This window comes from Phacochoerus africanus, chromosome 9 (genome assembly GCF_016906955.1).
Source record: "Phacochoerus africanus isolate WHEZ1 chromosome 9, ROS_Pafr_v1, whole genome shotgun sequence".
Classification (NCBI taxonomy): Eukaryota; Metazoa; Chordata; class Mammalia; order Artiodactyla; family Suidae; genus Phacochoerus; species Phacochoerus africanus.
The window spans coordinates 65,447,975-65,467,797 of record NC_062552.1 but is presented as its reverse complement, the minus strand read 5'-3'; the positions used below and the strand labels follow the sequence as shown (position 1 = coordinate 65,467,797).

The 19,823-nt window shown below is 35.3% G+C and overlaps 1 protein-coding gene across 5 annotated transcripts in view; it reads right to left on the bottom strand.

Annotated features, from left to right (window-relative positions):
* The window catches only part of RALGAPA1 (Ral GTPase activating protein catalytic subunit alpha 1), a 230,371-nt gene that overhangs the window by 133,381 nt on the left and 77,167 nt on the right, over window positions 1-19,823 (bottom strand). For 4 of the 5 annotated variants that reach the window (XM_047797742.1, XM_047797745.1, XM_047797744.1 and 1 more), the window contains exons 15-16: window positions 18,776-19,013; window positions 17,787-17,948 (exon numbers count right to left, since the gene is read on the bottom strand). In XM_047797742.1, coding sequence (XP_047653698.1) covers window positions 17,787-17,948; window positions 18,776-19,013 — 400 coding nt within the window. Of the gene's footprint in view, window positions 1-5,651; window positions 5,793-17,786; window positions 17,949-18,775; window positions 19,014-19,823 lie in introns of all 5 variants that reach the window. The other variant, XM_047797747.1, reaches the window with a different exon arrangement.

Below are 19,823 nucleotides of genomic sequence, written 5' to 3'. Positions count from 1 at the left end.
AATCAAGATACTAAAATCTAATGTTATGAGACTACCAAATATGTGAACTTCAGAAAAAAGGAGAATGTTAATTTTAATGTGTAGTTTCCCTTATTGATGTTTCATAACTTTTCCATTCTAAAGAAGGCAGTGAAGAGTTTGGTGAAGTTCTGTTTTTAGGAATTTCTTCTCAAATCCAATTCTCACCTTGTAAGTTAGGAAACTTAACCATTATTGCAGCCTAAGTGTTTTTTTCCTAAATTTTTGTCACTACATATGAATATCTAAAAAACTTTCAAGTCTAAGAGAGCAAGAGCTTTTAAAAAAAAAGATACAATATTTTTCCATCAATAATGTATTATAAGAGAATTTAAATTTAAACAAAAAACTTTTTGAAAGCTTTAAGCTTTAACAATACTAGTATTAACAATACTAATTGCATAAAATTAAAGAAAAGAATAACTGCTGACAGGAACTCAAAGTCAGCATTTGAATTAAGCCTAATTGACTATAACAAGCCTTAAATTTAAAGAAATATGCTTAAACTTTGTTGAAGAGAAAAAGACTAAGTGATAAGTAAACAACATTCAGTTGTCTTTGTATATCCAACAGGGTACCGGTTGCAGGAGCTCCCATGGACACTAAAATTCATGGATGCTTAAGTTCCTTTATAAAACGACCTACTACAGTGAATAGAGTTGGCTCTCCATACCCACAGGCTTACAGAGATTCTACCAACCTTGGACATGAAGGGCCAAATGTACAGTCTTTTCTATATCCACTGCTGTAAGCATTGTATACATTATTAACTTATTTTCTCCTCACAACAACTTCATGAAATAAGTGTTATTATCCCTATCTTACAAATGAAGAAACTATTTTGTTGATTTGCCTAAGGTTACACAACTAGAAAGTGGAAAGCTGGGATTTGAAGCAAGGCAAAAAGTAGTTCATGTTCTTAATCTCTTGAATCATATAGTTATTATTCACACATATATATGATTCACACACATATATATATTCATGAATTGATTAATTTTTTCAATGGTAAAAATTAATTATATTAAGAAATTATAAACCAGCACTGATTTATCTCTATATGATAAGAATTTTAGAAATCAAAACTTAGTCAAATACAAATGTTATAAAGAACACAATGAAGAAACTTTGTATTGGATTACTGAAAATAATGGTGACAAGTTAAAATAGAAATGACCTTCAAAACTATTTAATTATGCTGCTTACATTTTACCTTGAGCAATAGCAGCGTCTAACTCAATTATTTTAATCTAAAGTATCAGCAACCAGTTATTGAGCAAAATAAGGAAAACGTTTTTTTTTAACTAAAAAAAACCAAAACTTTCAACAATGAGAAAATGCTTCCTATAAAGTTTATCAAGTATTAGAAATTTCAGGTTTTATCTCTGGATTTGCTTAATAATGTTTTACCATTGAAGTGTTGGAAATTATTTTTAGATTAAAATGCATTTTTTCTGAATGTGTTTCAAAGAAAAGCTTTCTTTGCTATTTTGAAAGATAAGCTGTAAATTAAGTGTGATATTGGCTTGCAATGTGTAAAAAAAATTCTTTCCACAAAATTTACCTTTCTTTAGGATTTCATTTGTATTAATATCACAATATCCCCATTGCTTGAAATAGCTCTTGTCATATAGTAGGGGCTCAAATACCAGTAGAAGGAAAGCATGTCTTTTATATTAAAAATTAGTAGCTGCTAATTAGTAAAATATCAAGCTATCTCCTTGGGGAGCAAAAACTCTTAAGTTATAATACTAATAATACTAATATACCACTAGAAAATTTTAATAATTTCTAAAATGAAGTACAGAATAAAGTACCAAAATCCCTTTTACTAAAGTTAAATTCTCAGTTAATCATAAACACTAGCTATCAGTAATAATATTCTTATGCTGCCTAAATTCATAAAATCATTTATATCAGTTTATGTAGAAACTAATGCCATTTAGAAACTCAGGTTTTTCCTGGAATTACTTAAAGGAAATGACAATGTCCCTTATAGGCTACAATTGCAATGCACCTTCAAGATAAGAACTATAGAGTATGTTTCCAATTCTATTATGAGTAGATGCTATTAAAAATTCTACATCCTTTTAAGATTAGATGTTCAATTTGTAGATAACTCAAAGCAGTATCCATATCATTGAAATTTTATGAAAAGACTGAAAAGCAATAAACCAAACCCAAATAATTAACTTTACTTCCAGACAATTAAAATTTAAAAACTATCTTTTACTCTTTTATCTTCCTAATATTGTTTCTTTGACTCTTAAATTTTGGAAGAAAACAACCAATATATTTTTTATGATAAGAAAATTACACTATTTTGCTTGTTTACAAACATGTTACATAATGCCATGGTTAGGTCAGCTTCAAATTTTTTTGAGATGTACTTTAAAAAAAATTAACACAAATTATTTCAGAAAAAAAAAACACACACACACAAACAAAAATCTAGTTTAGAATTATGCTAGAATCTGCTGTTTTTCTAGGTGGAGAATTTGTAAAAGATCACTATTACATATTGATGATGAGAAGAAATAAACTCCCTGACTGTGTAAAGAGGGCCTACTTATTTGATTAGAGATAGAAAATTCTCCTCCCAATGAGGCAGAATTTAGGAACAGGATGGGGCATGAGAGATATCATCTTCTTTCTCTGATATTCAGAAAACAGAAGTATAAAGATCAAAACATTTGCTCTACAGTGTCCAAATAGTTAATATTATTAACAACACTAGCAGTCTATGTAATCTGGCCTAGATAGACTAGGATCTAACATCAAATACAGCAAACAAATTAGTAGTTCTGAGAACTAATTGGAAAAAAAGTGGGTCTATAAACTTAATTTTGGGGTAAGTAACCCACAATACTTGATCGGAAAATAATAAACAGCTGTAAAAGTCAGTTGCCCACCATGCTTATGTTTTTTAACATAAACCTTTCATAAAAGTATTATTTTTGGTAGTAAAAGCTAATCTGCTTAAGAATAATTATTGAAAAAATTTGCAATCAGCACCTAAGTGACCTGCTGAGAATTGGCAGTGTTTTGGACTATTATGTGGCTTGTTTCCTAATATACAGTAAATTTCTTAAAAAAAAAAAAAAAAAAAAGAATAATTATTGAGATTTCTGGCTTCACTCTGTTTAATCAGGAAAATAAAGATTGCTAGGCTAGGTTACCAAATGTACAATCTAGTACAGGAGAAAGGACAGGGAAAATGTGCTTGGCCAGACACCAGCACTACCTGCAGTACTTTAAAAAATAAAGTTAGATACTCATGCAACCCTCAAGATACTATATCAAAACCTGAGACAGGAGCCTGGGAAAAAAACTTTTTTCAACATCAGATGAGTCTGATGTTAACAACTGATATCAATGACATAGTGTCAAAGCTCTGGAAATAGTCCCCAGAGCTTGAGGAGAAACTCTCCAAGAATATTCAGCTATTCAGTTTTGTCTATCTATATCAAGCTATACCACATAATATCACATTTACAAACAAAGTAGGCTGAATGGAAATCTAATCAAGAATACTAGAGAAAGAAGAGCTGGATAAAAATAGAATACATTCAGGAGTTCCCACCATGGCTCAGTGGAAACGAATCTGACTAGTATCCACGAGGACACAGGTTCGATCCCTGGCCTCACTCAATGGGTTAAGGATCTGGTGTTACTGTGAGCTGTAGTGCAGGTCACAGACTAGACTCAGATCTGGAGCTGCCGTGGTATAGGCCAGTGGCTACAGCTCTAATTCGATGCCTAGCATGGGAAACTCCATATGCCATGAGTTCAGCCCTAAAAAGACAAAAAAAAAAATTGAAAACTGACAACAGTCCATTTTCAGAAATTATAATATATTAAAACAAACAAAAGGAATTAAAAGAAGTTTCTTTTTACCCCCTAAGTATTCAGGAGTATCAAGAAAATAATTTTGTGGAAACTCTACTTCTAACCAAAAGCTGGAGTGATTGTCTATGGGTAGTTTCACTGTCTTATTGGTGAAATAGCTGCAGAAACCTCAACTCCTGATCTTACATGATGCACCCAGGACATATTTCATTATGAGTTCAAATAAGCCTGCTCACATCAGGAGGAGAGATTAAAAACTATGAAAACTTTTTCTTCCTCTTATGTAGTTTACTTTCCTTTTCAATTTTCAATTATGGACTTCCTCTAGGTTTGGGAGAAATCTCTGATCTTAACAAGATTAAGGGTGGTTGGAAGGGACTTTACTTGAAATAATATTAATAGAAATGCACCTTCCCTCACATAAGCCTACAGTACATTAGAAACTGAGAGGGTACAGAGATAGGTTCTTTAAAGAACAAACAAACAAAAAACCAGCAACCTCACCAGAAGTGGCAACACTGGGGGGAGAATGTCTAAGAAAGCATCTAAGAATGCATGAGTAACTTTCTCTGAGCCGTAGCACTTTCCATAGTAAGAGTTGACCCCTGAACTGACAGCTTTGAGATTCACAGGTCCACTTATTTGTGGATTCTAAAAAGTAAATACGCACTACAGTACTACACAATGTGCAGATGGTTCAATCTGCCCATGTGAAACCACAAAAATAAAGGGCCTGCTGTAAAGTTATACATGGATTTTAGACAACACAAAGGGTCAGTACCCCAACCGCTGCACTGTTCAAGGGTCAACTATATATTCAACACAAGGTGCTTGTCTAAAAGACAGGGCACTGTATGATTTTCACACAAAACTTTTTTCGAAAAAAGAAAAAAACTAATCTATGGTAACAGAAATTATATAGTTTGTGTTTGAATTCTCTAGTGTTAAGTCTCACTAGGGACTCTGGGGGGTAATGGAAACATTCTACATTTTGTTTGGAGTGAAAGTTGATAGGGGGTATGTACAATTCTCAAAACTCATTGAACTGAACCCAGGAACTAAGCATTTTATTATATGTTAATTAAGCCTATTAAAGAGAAGACCATCCCAGTATTAGAGATCAAGGACCTGAGGCAGAAGTGGAAAGCTGAGCAGGTTGTGAGGCTCCTTAATACCTGAGGCATCACAGGATGGTTTTTTTACTTGCTTTAAAAATGAGTTTTTAAAATTCTGTATACTATTATAATCTAATATAAATACAAAGATTTATTCTAAAGCAACTTTTAGATTATGTATTTTTCTCAGTTATTGATTCTCCTGGTTTTAGTTCCATTACTACAGATGATGGAGAATGCATTACTCAAGATTTACCTTATCGTTTAGTCAAAGCAATGGGAAATTAAAAGTCAAGGCTCTGAGTATCTTCCAAGTCACCTTTTGTGAGACATCTATAATGACATTATAAATATACATTACTACTTCATTTAACCACCTGAGAAGAAAAAAAAAGTCAAACGTAAATAGGAAAAAAAAGTTGGCCATTTATTTAACTCAAAATATTGGACATTGGCACAGCACTAAACTTAGCACTTCCAGAACGAACTGCAAGAATAGCATTAGAGTTTAAATAACTCAAAATGTAGATTTCTCAACCACTTTCCCAATTTCCCACACCTCCCCCAAAGAAATTAACTTTGAAGAATTTATTTGATTAAGCAAACTTTGAAAGCAGAAAGATTAAAAAGTGAAAAAGGTGGTGCAGAAATTAGCAGAGGTGGCACTACCTGAAAGCTCATCAGAAAGGGGAGTGAGAACAATATCAGGCAAGAAGGGTTTGGAAGTATGGATCAGAACAGGAGCACTTTTAGCACTGCGTATATAGGCCGATGGCAGAGCACATTCACCAATGGATCGGCTTCTCATGGCTTTAAAAAAGGAAAAGAAAGAAGTGGGGAAGGAAAAAAGAAGAGTGACTATAATGAAAGGCTTGTGTCACAGAAAAAGCAGCAACAGAGAAAACTAAAAGATACAAAGGAAGAAAATATTAAATCAAAACATTTCAGCACGGCAAATACTGGCAAGCTGTAGGAAATCAGAAAACACATATGACATTTTGAATGTAAATTTTTTGGTGTAAAGCAGGAAAATGCTTTTTACTATTAGCAGTTACAATGGTACAGCATTAAAAACAGTAGACACTTTAATCAGCATTATATTCTCAAAACCAAAGTTTGGAAAGTTCATTGGAAACACTGAAAAGAACTCAATATTATTGGTTAAAGAAATTTTGGTACCACATTTGGACATTTCTCTGAGCCATTCTTAATGAAGCTGAATTCTAAGAACAAATTCCTACTTTCACACTCTTCCCTAACAGAGTGTCAAAGCTGCTCACAGGTAATTTTTAAGAGAATTTTGTGTAATTCATAATCTAATGGATTGAATTCCTGGTAGAAGAATACATAATCAAATCAGTATCTCCTAATTACATTAAAGTTAACAGTATGATTTTAAAATTTTAAGAAGAAACATTTACCAAAAAGTGAATTTACAATTAGAATGAAGAATCAAGCTATCAAGAAAAATAAGTTTGTGCTTATTCAAAAGATAAGCATATTACATAAAAACTTAAAAGATTGAATTTTTAAAGATAAAGATTTAAAAACTGGATTGTTTCAAAAAACTTCATTTTTAATTAGTTGCATTTGGTAATTTAAGAGTAACCAGATCACAAAATTAAAGACAAATTTTGACACACCTAGAATAATCAAATTCATACTTCTCAAATGTTTTTTAATTTACTTTTAGTTTATGGATTCTTGAGTAAATGAATGTATGTATGAATAGAGAACTTAAATAATATTGCATAATATCTAGTACAATAGCGACATTGGTCAAAAAAACTTTTGAATGTTACCATCAATTCAATCTCTTAGGTTTTCCTGATTACTAGAAATAGCTAGTTCCATGATGCCTAAATCCCTTAGCCTGTCACACAAGGCCTTTGCAACCTAGCTGCAACATCTACTGAAACTTCATCTTATCTCTGTTCTCCTCTGCTGCTGCCACACAGAATTTTATGTTTCCTGAAAATTTCATGCACTTTCACAACAACATGGCTTCCTGTGAAGTTCCAGTTGTGGCTCAGCAGGTTAAGAACCTGATTAGTGTCCATGGGGATGCTGGGCAATCCCTGGCCTCGCTCAGTGGGTTAAGGATCCTATGTTGCCACAAGGCACTGTGCAGGCTGCAGATGCGGCTCAGATCCAGCATGGCTGTGGCTATGGCTGAGGTGTAGGCTAAGAGCTACACCTTTGATTCAACCCCTAGCCTGGAAACTTCCATATGCTGCAGGTGTGTCCCCCCGCCCCCCCCCAAAAAAATTTATTGCTTTGTGAGTTAATAATATTATTTAGTCTTCTTTTCTTCCTGACAATCCTTGAGGCTCAAAATGTCATCTCATCTAGGAAGCTTTGAATACTCCCATACATAATTAACTTACTAGCAATACAGCAAGTACCAAATCAAAAATTCCTGCTTTCACAAAGCTTACAATCTATTTTTAGTGGATTGTATATGTCACCCTCCCAACTTTTCAAAGTCAAAAATTTTATCTTCTAATTTTTTTTTTTTTTAATCTCTGGTGCCTGGCACATATGAGCTCAATAAATGTTTACTGAATGAGAATCTGTATTTCGGCAGCACAGCATAATCATTTGAAAAAGTGGAAGTTTCAACTGTGAACATATAAAAGAGAAAACCAAAAAAAGTATTAACCTAAAACTAAATGTATGTCACAGAGTTTGTGACTGAAAAGAAGGATAGAGATCCCTCCCCTAAATTTAACTGTTGGCAACATAAAGGATTCTTTAAGAGCACTTTTAGGTAAATTTATGTGCATAAAAACATGGAAGGTTGGGTTCCCTTGTGGCTCAGTGGGTTACGGATCCAGCATTGTCACTGCTGTGGCTCAGGTCGCTGCTGTAGCATGGGTTTGATCCCTGGCACAGGAACTTCCTTGTACCATGGGCACGGCCAAAAAGAAAAAAAAAAGGAAGGTTGGAATATATTAAGAAAACGGCAACAATATGCCTTCAGTGTATGACTTCCCATGAAATGTATTCAAGATAAGCTTATTTTAAAATTGAAACCACTTGCAAAATGTCAGAATGACTATACTCATGTTTTCCTGCTAGCTGCATCTCCTTCAAATTACAATACAATTTGAAATACATTATGTTAACTACAAGATAAGTATTCATTAAAACCTACTAGAGCAAAGAAACATGGGTAAAACTTGAAGTGCTACTTATCAACACAAAAGGTAAAATACCATCCACAGTTATAATCAGAGGTAATTTGGGGGAGGCATGCCCAAGGCATGCAGAAGTTCCCGGGCCAGGGATCTAATCCACACCACAGCAGTAACCCAAGCCACAACAGTGACAACTCAGGATCCTTAACCCACTGAGCCACCAGGGAACTCCCAAAGATGATTTTGACAGATATTCTTTTAAAACTAGATTGAATCAAGTTTTCAATTCCACAGATAAATTATAAGTTTTCTTAATTTTTTATTCCTTAGGTTAGACAATTCCCTTCTGCTCCTTCTTTCCTACCACCAACCTGAACAAAGAGCTTGGGCATTTCCCTCAGAACTTTCCCCATTATCACAATCCTGAATGGATTCTTCAAAAGTGTATCCCTCCATTTGTTACTATATTAGAGGTCTTTATACATACCTGGAAATCTGTCAAGTGCCTCACAGGTATGCAACTTACACTATAGAAAAATGACTAACAGTGAAGTAGCTACTGGAATTTTGGGGGATTTACTAATCTATAGCTTAGATCAGAGAATCTCTGTAAAGCCACTGAAATTCCTACTGATGCTTACATTTCTAAGCCACAAGCATCAGGGATCTTAAATCTGTAATGTGCTTTATGTAGATGGAAGGGCAGAATGGAAAAAAAATTGCAATGAAAAAACAAATATTTAAAGCTATAAGCATGCCAATTTCTGAAGACTTATCTTCCCCCTCTCAAAAAGAAAAAAATAGATGTAGTCCACATAAATTCATCTTGGACCATAAAATGACCATAAAATATACACACTATACCAAAAACTATAACCTTCCCTCCAAAGTTCCATGCAGCTTAAGAAATTCATAGACAGCAAATGAGATGGAACACTAAAAGCACAGAAAGATAGATAAAACATATAGGAAGAAGACGATTCTGGCTTTTTCTCATTTCCAAAATGTTATATATGTTTCTCCCTATTTGTAATTAAGTGAAATTCACATCATATACACAAGACTGTCCACTGGCAGAAATACCTTTAAAGGTCCTTAAATTTAGGCCCAATATTATAATAAACATAAACTAGGAGAAAAATCTGAAAACAACATCAGGGATATATTTGTTCAAGAAGTTGAATACCAGGTCCTAAGTCATAACTATAAACAAGCTACACTGCTTCTCACAAATATATTCTAACATAAGTCCTAAATTCACTTCATTTCCTTTAATATTTGTTGGCATAAGCAAAACTTTTTACTATCCAAATAAAACTATTAAATTTTAAACTTAAGTTAGGAGTTCCCATCATGGCTCAGCGGAAACAAATCTGACTAGTATCCATGAGGATGCAGGTTCAATTCCTGGCCTCATTCAGTGGGTTAAGGATCTGGCATTGCTGTGAGCTGTGGTGTTGGTTACAGACGTGGCTTGGATCTGATGTTGCTGTGGCTATGGTGTAGGCGGGCAGCTATAGCTCCAACACAACCTCTAGCCTGCGAACCTCCATATGCAGCAGGTGTGGCCCTAAAAAGACCAAAAAAAAAAAAAAAAAACCCTCAAATTAAATAACATAAAATTGCTTACTGAGGCCATCCTGGATAATCTGAGGGTAAAAGGATTATGTCATATTTAATTTTTTTAAAATGTCAGACAAGTTGCCTTCAAGTAAATTAATCATAAATTCTCTTAGCAGAATTCCTAACTGAAAATTCTAAAAAGCAACAAATAAAAGAAGTCTTTGAGGAGTTTCTACTGTGGTGCAGTGGGTTAAGAATCTGCCTGCAGCATCTTGGGTTGCTCAGAGGTGTGGGTTCAATCCCCAGCCTGGCACAGTGAGCTAAAGGATCCAGCATTGCCAGAGCTATGAGAGGTTGCAGTTGTGGCTCAGATTCAATCCCTGGCCTGGGAACTTCCATACACAAGTGCTACCATAAAAGAAAAAAAGAAAAAAGTCTTTGAGGAGTTCCCATTGTGGCGCAGTGAAAACGAATCCAACTAGTAACCATAAGGTTGCGAGTTCGATCCCTGGACTCGCTCAGTGGGTTAAGGATCCGGCATTGCCGTGAGCTATGGTGTAGGTCGCAGACATGGCTTGGATCTGGCGTTGCTGTAGCTCTGATCCAACCCCTAGCCTAGGAACTTCCATATGCTGCAAGTACAGCCCTAAAAAGCAAAAAAGAAAAAAAAATAAAAGTCTTTAAATATCATATAACAAAATCACTACTCTATAAGTTTCACCCAAATACTACACTACTTTCCTCATGAATAATAAAGACATTAGATGCTTACATCATTTTAGACTACAAGGATAAACAAAGTTGTTTAACTTAGTCTACACAAGTTCTATCACTCTCCTAAGTAATTCAAAGTCATGGAAAGAACACCATAGTTTTAACAAGAGAGGAATTAGGTTTGTTATTAAAGGGAATACTGCATAGAAGAGACAAAGCGAAGTCAAGTCAGAAATATTACTAATGTGATTTATTTCTCCCAATATGTCATAACATTTAGAAATGGAGAATGACACAAACTTTAAAAAATAAATTTAAAAGTTTACAGGTAAATCTGTGGTTATTTCAAAAGTCTATATTATAGTGTTCCTAATGAATATATGGTATAAAGTGCTCTAAAGTGTTTTATTGCATTTCACAGATACTGCTTTTTGCCTATATCAAACAAGTCTCTGGGCACCATTTGTCCAACAGCCTTCGTTCACTTCATGTCTCTGTGTCACATTTTGTTAATTCTTGCAATATTTCAAACTTTTCCATTATTATTGTATTTGTTATGGTGATCTATGATCAATGGTCTTTGATGTCTGTGATTATTTTGGGGCACCATGAACCATGCCTGTATAACACAGCAAACTTAACTGATAAATGCTGTGTATGTTATGACTACTCCACCAATGGACTGTTTCCTCATCTCTCTTCTTTCCTATTCCCTGACACACAATATTGAAATTTGTCCAATTAATAACCCTACAATGGTCTCTAAGTGTTCAAGTGAAAGGATGAGTCACACGTCTCTCACTTTAAGTCAAAAGCTAGAAATGCTAAGTTTAGAGAGGAAGGCCTGTCAAAAGTCATGAAAGGCTGAAAGCCAGGCCTCTTGTATCAAACAACCAAGTTATGAATACAAAGAAAAAGTTCTTGAAAGAAACTGAAAATGCTACTCCAGGGAATAGATGCATGGTAAGAAAGCAAAACAGTCTTATTGCTGATATGGAGAAAGTTGTAGTTGTCTGGAATGATCAAACCAGCCACAACACTCCCTTAAGCCAAATCCTAATCCAGAGCAAGGCCCTAAATCTTCAAACTCAGGAAAGCTGAGAGAGATGAGGAAGCTGCAGAAAACAAGTCTGAAGCTTGCAAGAGTTCATTCATGAAATTTAGGAAATGAAGCCAATCTGGTAACATAAAAGTACCAGGGAAGCATCAAATGGTGATGTAGAAGCAAGCTGCCCAGAAGATCTAGCTAAAATCATTCATGAAAGTGGCTACACTACACAAGAGATTTTCAATGTAGACACAAGAGCGTTCTATTGGGAGAAGATGCCATTTAGGACTTTCATAGCTAGAGAGGAGAAGTCAATGCCTGGCATCAAAGCTTCAAAGGACAGGCTGACTCTTGTTAGGGGCTAATGCACCTAGTGACTTTAAATTGAAAGCCAATCCTTATTTATCATCTGAAAATCCTAGGGCCCTTAAGAATTATGCTAAATCTATCCTGTCTATATATATATATAAGTGAATCACTGTTGTACAGCAAAAATTAACACCACATAAAAAATAAAGGAAGAGTTGACAGATGTGGCAAACTTCACTAACAGTCTTACTTTAAGAAACTGCCACGGTCACCTCAACCTTCAGCCACTACCACCCTGACCAGTCAATAGCCATCAATACTGAGGCAAGACGCTCCAACAGCAAAAAGACTACGAATTGCTGAAGGTTCAGACTGATGGCTACATTTTTAGCAATAAAGTATTTTAAAATTAAGGTATGTACGTACTGTTTCTTTAGACAATGTTACCATACACTTAACAGACTGTAATACAGTGTAAACATAACTTTTATATGTACTGGGAAACTAAAAAATTTGTGTGACCACTTCACTGGGATATTTTCTTTACTGTTGGAGTCTGGAATCAAACCCACAATATCCCAAGGTATGCCCATACATTTTAATTTTTAAAAAACAGTTATATGCTTACAGAAAAACTGAGTGGCAAGTACAAAGAGTTCCAATAAATTCCCTTCTTCTACCCCTAAACCAGAGTTTCCCAAACTATCAACATCTTGCATTAGTATGGTACATTTTCTATAACTGATGATCCAATACTGACATTAACAAAAGTTCATAGTTTACATTAGAAATCAACCCTGTGCTGTACATTCTATGGGCTTCTAACAACTGTATAATAACATGCATATACCATTAGATCATCATATAGAATAATTTCACTGCTCTGAAAACTCTCTGAGCTCCACCTGTTCCTCCTTCCTAGTTGCCCTGCTCCCTACCTCCACACCCTGGCAACAAGTGACCATTTTACCATCTTTTTACTTTTCCCTTTTCCGGAATGTCAAATAGTTGGAATCATACAGTATGTGACCTTTTCAGATTGGTTTCTTTCACTTAGCCATATGCATTTGAGGCTCCTCCCTATTTTTTCCACGGCCTGAGAGCTCACTTCTTTTCAATTAATATTTCATTGTGTGGATATACCACAGTTTGTTAATCCATTCATCTATTTAAGGATATCTTGGTTGCTTGGCAATTATAAATAAAGCTACTACAAGTATTTGCATGCAGATGCTTGTGTGGACATATGTTTTCAGCTTCCCTGGGTAAATGCCAAGGCTGGTTGGAAATTTATGGTAAGAGTATGTTTAGTTTTTTAAGAAACTACCAAATTGTCCTCCAAAGTAGCTGTACCGTTTTGCTTTCTCACCAGAAATGAGAGTTAGTGCTGCTCCATATCCTTGTCAGCATTGGGTGGTGGCAATATTCTGGATTTCAGCCTTTCTAATAGATGTGCAGTGGTAGCTCATTGTTTTAAGGCAATTTAATCTCAAATCCTACAGATTAAACCTACAGACATATCTGCAAACAAGCACAAAGAATAGAAGTATACAGGAGTTCCCGTCCTGGCTCAGTGGAAACAAATCCAACTAGGAACCAAGACGTTGTGGGTTCAATCCCTGGCCTTGCTCAGTGGGTTAAGGATCTGGTGTTGCTGTGCGCTGTGATGTAGGTTGCAGACGCGGCTCCGATCTGGTGTTGCTGTGGCTGTGGTATAGGCTGGCAGCTGCAGCTCCAATTAGACCCCTAGCCTGGGAACCTCCATATGTCACAGGTGTGGGCATAAAAAGAAAATAAATAAATAAATAAATAAGAATGGAAGAGCTATCAGAGCTATCTTCTGTACCACTGTTAACAGCACAAAACTGGAAATAAATGTCCATCTTCAGGACACAGGTTAAATTATGGTACTGCCATGTAATGAAATCTGATGCATTCAACATTTTCTGAAGTGCAATAATCTTCAGGCTCTATCATTACAGCTTGACTTTACTGCCTAGCACTCTCTTCTCTCTTACTCCAGCCACTCTGGCCTCCATACGCTTCCTTAAATACCAAAGCACACTCCTAAGGGCTTTGCCTGGGACACTCTCCCCCTAGGCACCTGCTCTCATTTTATTAGGTCTCTGTTCTTACACCTTATGATTAGACAGGCCTTCACTGACCTCCCTGTCTAAAAGTCCCATTTCTTCATTCTTAAACTCTTGTCCCTTACCCTACTGTTCCCTTCCTCAGAGCACTTAATACTTCCTGATATATTTGGTTTATGTGTTTATTATGTCTTCCCTGACACTAGAAGTGTCAGCTTTAATGGATTTTATTTGCTTTGTTCACATGTATATCCCCAATGCTCAGAACAGGGCTTTCACAGTGAGTACTTAAAAGTCTTTTTTTTTCATTGAAATGTCTAAAAGCCACGGTTCATAACAGTATATACTATGCTATATGCCTCATTTTAGAAGAAGGCTTGAAAAATTATTTACAGCCACTGTCTCTAATGAGGTGAACTAAGAGGATGGGGAGTGGTGATAAGGGAAAGATGTACTAGAATCTATATTGATTGATCACAGTTTGACTTTTTAACTATGTACATTCATGAGGAATATAAAAAATTAATTTAAAAATTTAAGTAAATATGTTTAAAGAATATCTTAACTTACTCTGTTTCCCCCTTATTATTTCCCAACTTTATACAGGTACCTTTCTAAATAAATTTGTAATGCTTTAACTTTTTATTTGATAAATTAGTTCAATGAACAAGCTAGACAGATTGTTTTGACATAGGTGCCAAAAGGAATCACATTCAGGTACGCATTTAAGATAAACATTTAACTCATTATATGGTTTTATAAAGACTGGAGGAGTTCCTGTTGTGGCTTAGTGGAAACAAATCTGAATAGAATCCATCCATGAGGACACAGGTTTGATCCCAGGCCTTGCTCTGTGGGTTAAGGATCTGGCATTGCCTGAGCTGTGGTGTAGGTTGCAGACATGGCTCAGATCTGGTGTTCCTGTGGCTCTGGTGCAGGCCAACCGCTACAGCTCCAATTCAACCCCTGGCCTGGGAACCTCCATATGTCCTGGGTGTGGCCCTAAAAAGAAAAAAATAATAATAATAAAAACTGGAAATATGCCAACATGTGAGCAATGATCACTTCTCAGCTACTATGTTTCTATGATTACTTTAACTTTACTTTCCACACTAAACATAAATTACTTAAATCAGAAAAAAAATAGGATTTATCTTTGTGGCTCAGTGGGTTAAAAACCCGACTAGTATCCATGAGGATATGGGTTCTAACCAAGGCCTTCCTCAGTGGGTTAAGGATTCAGCATTGCTGCAAGCTGGGGCGTAGGTGGCAGATACAGCTTGGCTCTGGCATTGCTGTGACTGTGGTGTAGGCCCACAGCCACAGATCCGATTTGACCCCTAGCCTGGGAACTTTCATATGTCACAGGTGCAGCCTTGAGAAAAAAAAAAAGAAAAAGAAATTGAAAGAAAAAATATATATCTAAGGAACTTTTTTAAAAGATTCAAATTTTAGGAGTTCCCGCTGAGGTGCAATAGGTTAAGAATTTGTCTGCAGTGGCTCAGGTCCTGCAAAGCACAGGTTCAATCCCCAGCCTGGCCAGTGGTTAAGGGATCTAGCACTGCTGCAGCTGCAGCATAGGTCATAGCTGTGGCTCAGATTCAATCCGTGGCCTAGGAACTTCCATAAACTGCAAGGGCACTCATAAAGAAAAAAAAAATTCAAATTTTAAGTAAAACAAAGTAAAATTTTAAACTTAAAAGAATAATTCCTTCTTAACCTATATAGAAATATTTTCTATAAATGTGACATTACCATAAAATGAAGAAAGGCATTTCAGATGTAATTAACATCTTCTAAGAATTTTAAAATGTACTTCTATGCCAAAATGTCTAAGTGTTGTTTTAATTCTTATCCATCAATATCCTTTCTCCTTGTATAGTTTCTTATTCTTCCTGCTTGACCTCTACAATCAGTATAATTCTATGCTTATTTAATAAGCAGATGACAATTGTGAAAATATTCTCTTTGAACAATTTAAAACTAAACATTTTAAATTCTTTTAATATCTTAAATTTCCCTATTCTCTTTCTACTTTTGATTCTTCCTTTAGACAATGGGAACTCCTCTTTCTACTTTTGATTATTACTTTAGAACTGTAATTCTTGGAGTCCTTGCTGTGGCGCAACAGAAACGAATCCAACTAGGAACCATGAGGTTGAAGGTTTAATCCCTGGCCTCACTCAGTGGGTTAAGGATCCGGCATTGCTGTGAGCTGTGGTGTAGGTCACTGATGCAGCTCGGATCCTGCGCTGCTGTGGCTGTGGTGTAGGCTGGCAGCTGTACCTCCAATTAAACCCCTAGTCTGGGAACCTTCATAGGCTGTGGGTGCGGCCCTAGAAAGCAAAAAAAAAAAAAAAAAAAAAGAACTGTAATTCTTAACACTTTAGAACATATAATTGATATATCTTTACAACAACGGTTTTAAATTTCTTTCAATAATAGCATTTTCAGGGAGTTCCCGTCGTGGCGCAGTGGCTAACGAATCCGACTAGGAACCATGAGGTTGCGGGTTCGGTCCCTGCCCTTACTCAGTGGGTTAACGAACTGGCGTTGCCGTGAGCTGTGGTGTAGGTTGCAGACGCGGCTCGGATCCCGTGTTGCTGTGGCTCTGGCGTAGGCCGGTGGCTACAGCTCCGATTCGACCCCTAGCCTGGGAACCTCCATATGCTGCAGGAGCGGCCCAAGAAATAGCAAAAAAAGACCAAAAAAAATAAAAAATAAAAAAAAATAGTATTTTCACTGATTACCATTAAGTATAGATATATTTCCATAGAAAATTCTCCTTCCATAGAACCACAGATTCCCACAAAAAATTTCCTTCCATAAAATCAGATTGTAAAGTCTGAAGTAACTTCAGGCAATTTTGTTTCAAGCACGTAAGATACTGTCATTCCCACTACACAGATTAAGTAAATAACACCTAGAGAGTTCAGTAAACTGTTCAAGGTTATCTAGCTATTTAGTGATGAAAAAGAGTAAAAAAAGAGATTAAAACAAAGCTCTCCCGTTTTTCATTGCAGCACTCTTTCTACTACAATGAAGACCAAGTTACAAATTGCTGAGAGGAAAAATGCAAGATAGTAGCTAGGTCCACTGTATGCTGAATGATCCTACATCCAGAAATTCTTCCTATTCCTGCTTCTTGTTGCTATTTCCAAGACTAGAGAAATTTCTCCCATGCTTGTTAAAAAGCAGCAAGAAACCTAGTAATATACTCCACCTCAGCCTCAGCTGTCTTCAAATAGAGAGCATGAATTCCTCACTGGAAGTCCGTGAAGCCAATATAATTATATAATTGTAGCACTGAAAATAAGCTATCCTAATTTTCCATATTTATGAGTATATTCACTTAGAAGAAACTATACCAGTTAATTCATGAGTTCTATAAAGTGAATCAGAGTTCTACTTCTTCAAATCTGTAAAATAACAGTTTAAAATTATTGATAGCTACAGTAAAGTAAATTACATAAAAACAATAATGTAAGATACATCTTTTTTTTTTAAGGGCCACACTCATGGCACATGGAGGTTCCAAGTCTAGGGGTCGAATCAGAGCTACAGCTGCCAACCTACACCACAACAATGCAGGATCTGACCCGCATCTGCGACCTACACCACAGCTCATGGCAACGCCAGATCCCCCATCCACTGATCAAGGCCATGGATCGAACCGGAAACCTCATGGTTCCTAGTCAGATTTGTTTCCACTGCACCACGACGGAACTCCTGTAAGACACATCTTGATAGCATAAAGGGATAATATCATGTCATAAGATTCTAAGTACTACTGCAAAAAAAAAAAAAAGGTTTTGTAATAGAAACTTTTCATTTAATGACAAAAAAACAACCAATAAGAAAACTGTATTTACATACATCATTACTAAAAACTATAAACTTACTGCCCCAGTGATTTCTCATGATTTTAAAGAGTACATACCAACAGTTTTTTGCCGTACTATACTTCTCGCCTTTTCCGTTCCTGGGGAACCAGTGGTTGTTGCACTTCTCTGTCTCATTGGCGCTTGGCCAGGCTGATCACGACTCCATCCTCTAGAAAATGACTTGTCAACTGAAACTTTCTGAAATTCATGTCCCACTCCTAGAAATGCAGATTTTCAATCTCAGTGTACTGTCACCTCATCAATAATCTCTTCATACTATGTGTGCTACTTTGTCTCAGACTCTTCGGTTTACTCATAATGCATTACAAAATAACTAGATAAAATGCTTGGGTACTGTAAGGCTTTTGTGAACTTCATTTTATGTAAAAATAATATTCAAAACTGAGGCACATTTAAAAAAATAAACCATCAACAATAAACAACCATAAATCCTCTGCTACCCAATTGTTTCATAAAAGAAGTGAAACATTTAGACAAGCAAAAAAGGGTAGGCAGTAGCTAATCAAAATCCATCCTGTGGTGGAAGTTACTACATCTCTACTTGCCAATAATAGCTACTTAGGAAATAAACAGTCCAGGAAAAGGGAGTTTGGTCACATTCCTACCACTCCAGACTATTGTTAAGTATGAAATGTGACTGAGATGTAATATCTAGATAGCAATTAATTATTATGAGTGAAAAACACCAATAATTTAGAGCCAAGAATTATTAGAACATGTACGTTACTCTCCCTCTCTGCCTTTTTAACATTAGACAGATATATAATCCACATCTAAAGAATGTCTGCTTTTAGTTAAAACTTTTATTTCTCATCAAAATTATCACTGATTTAAGGTTCTTCAAGAAAAAATTACAAGGTACCTACATGTCTCATTGTCAAAAATTTTTAACCTTCAGGGTAATCAAGGGAGGAAAAATTAAGAGAAAATACGACTTTTAACTTCATCCCCTCTCTGGCTTGATTTTCCCAGACAGAACTATTTAAACAAATTTTTATGGAGCATCTCTATAAACAACTCTTACCTTTCCCTTTGTGCTTTTTTTGTTTCTGTTCGCTTAGCTTATCCAATGGTAAATCACTAAGATCCAAACTATATAAATTTCTAGCTAAAACTTTAGTTAGTGTCTCCATTGTCAGTGACCATTCAGTGGCTAGCTCTTCCCAATAGGTCAGTGATGATAATACTGAGAGTAAGTCATCCCAAAGTTCTCGGGAGATGTACACATTTAGATTTGCTTTGATCCAGGCAACTATAAGAGTCTACAAAGATAAATAATCAGAAAAAAACAATGATTTCACTGTTCAAAATCAGATATTCCATTACTTAAAAATCACCCCCAAACAAGCAGAACTTTAAATCACATAATATCCATGATATCCTTTCTTGGTACATATATAAGTAATTCATGCAATCATTAGTATCTACTACCAATTTCAATAATTGCCAATTCCCAACAATCTAGCATTAGGATAAGGTACCAAAACTGAAAAAAAAAAAAAAAAAAAAAAACTCCCTGAAGTTTAACTATAATTCATGCTACATTACATTAATGTTAAATAAATTTTGTTTAAAAAGAAGTGAAAGTCTCCACAAAATAATTATTAATAATTATTGAATTAAAACACCAAAACTTACATTCTCACATTAAAGATGGGAATCACTAACTATACAGTTTGAAAATTCTAAAAAAAAAAGTTACTAAAGGTGTGCTCAATTTACTGAAATGTGTTTTTGAAAATTTCAGCTAAAGTGATGGATAAAATTAAATTTCATTTTAGAGACACCAGAGGAATTAAAGGTATTCTATAACAAATCCAATCATAGAATAAAAAACTCATTTATAAAGGGGAAGAAATTACTGATTAGGCAAGTATCCCTGAGATTTTATAGATTTCTCAAGCTATATCCTCCTATTGAAGGAACAAGTCACAAAATAAAAGTTTTTCAAAAGCTTGAATCAACAAATTTGGAATTCACATAAATGTACACATTAAATGTAAATATAAAAGTGAAGAGTTTATAATATCAAACAGTAATAATTAATGACTCTCCATTCTATTTTTAAACAT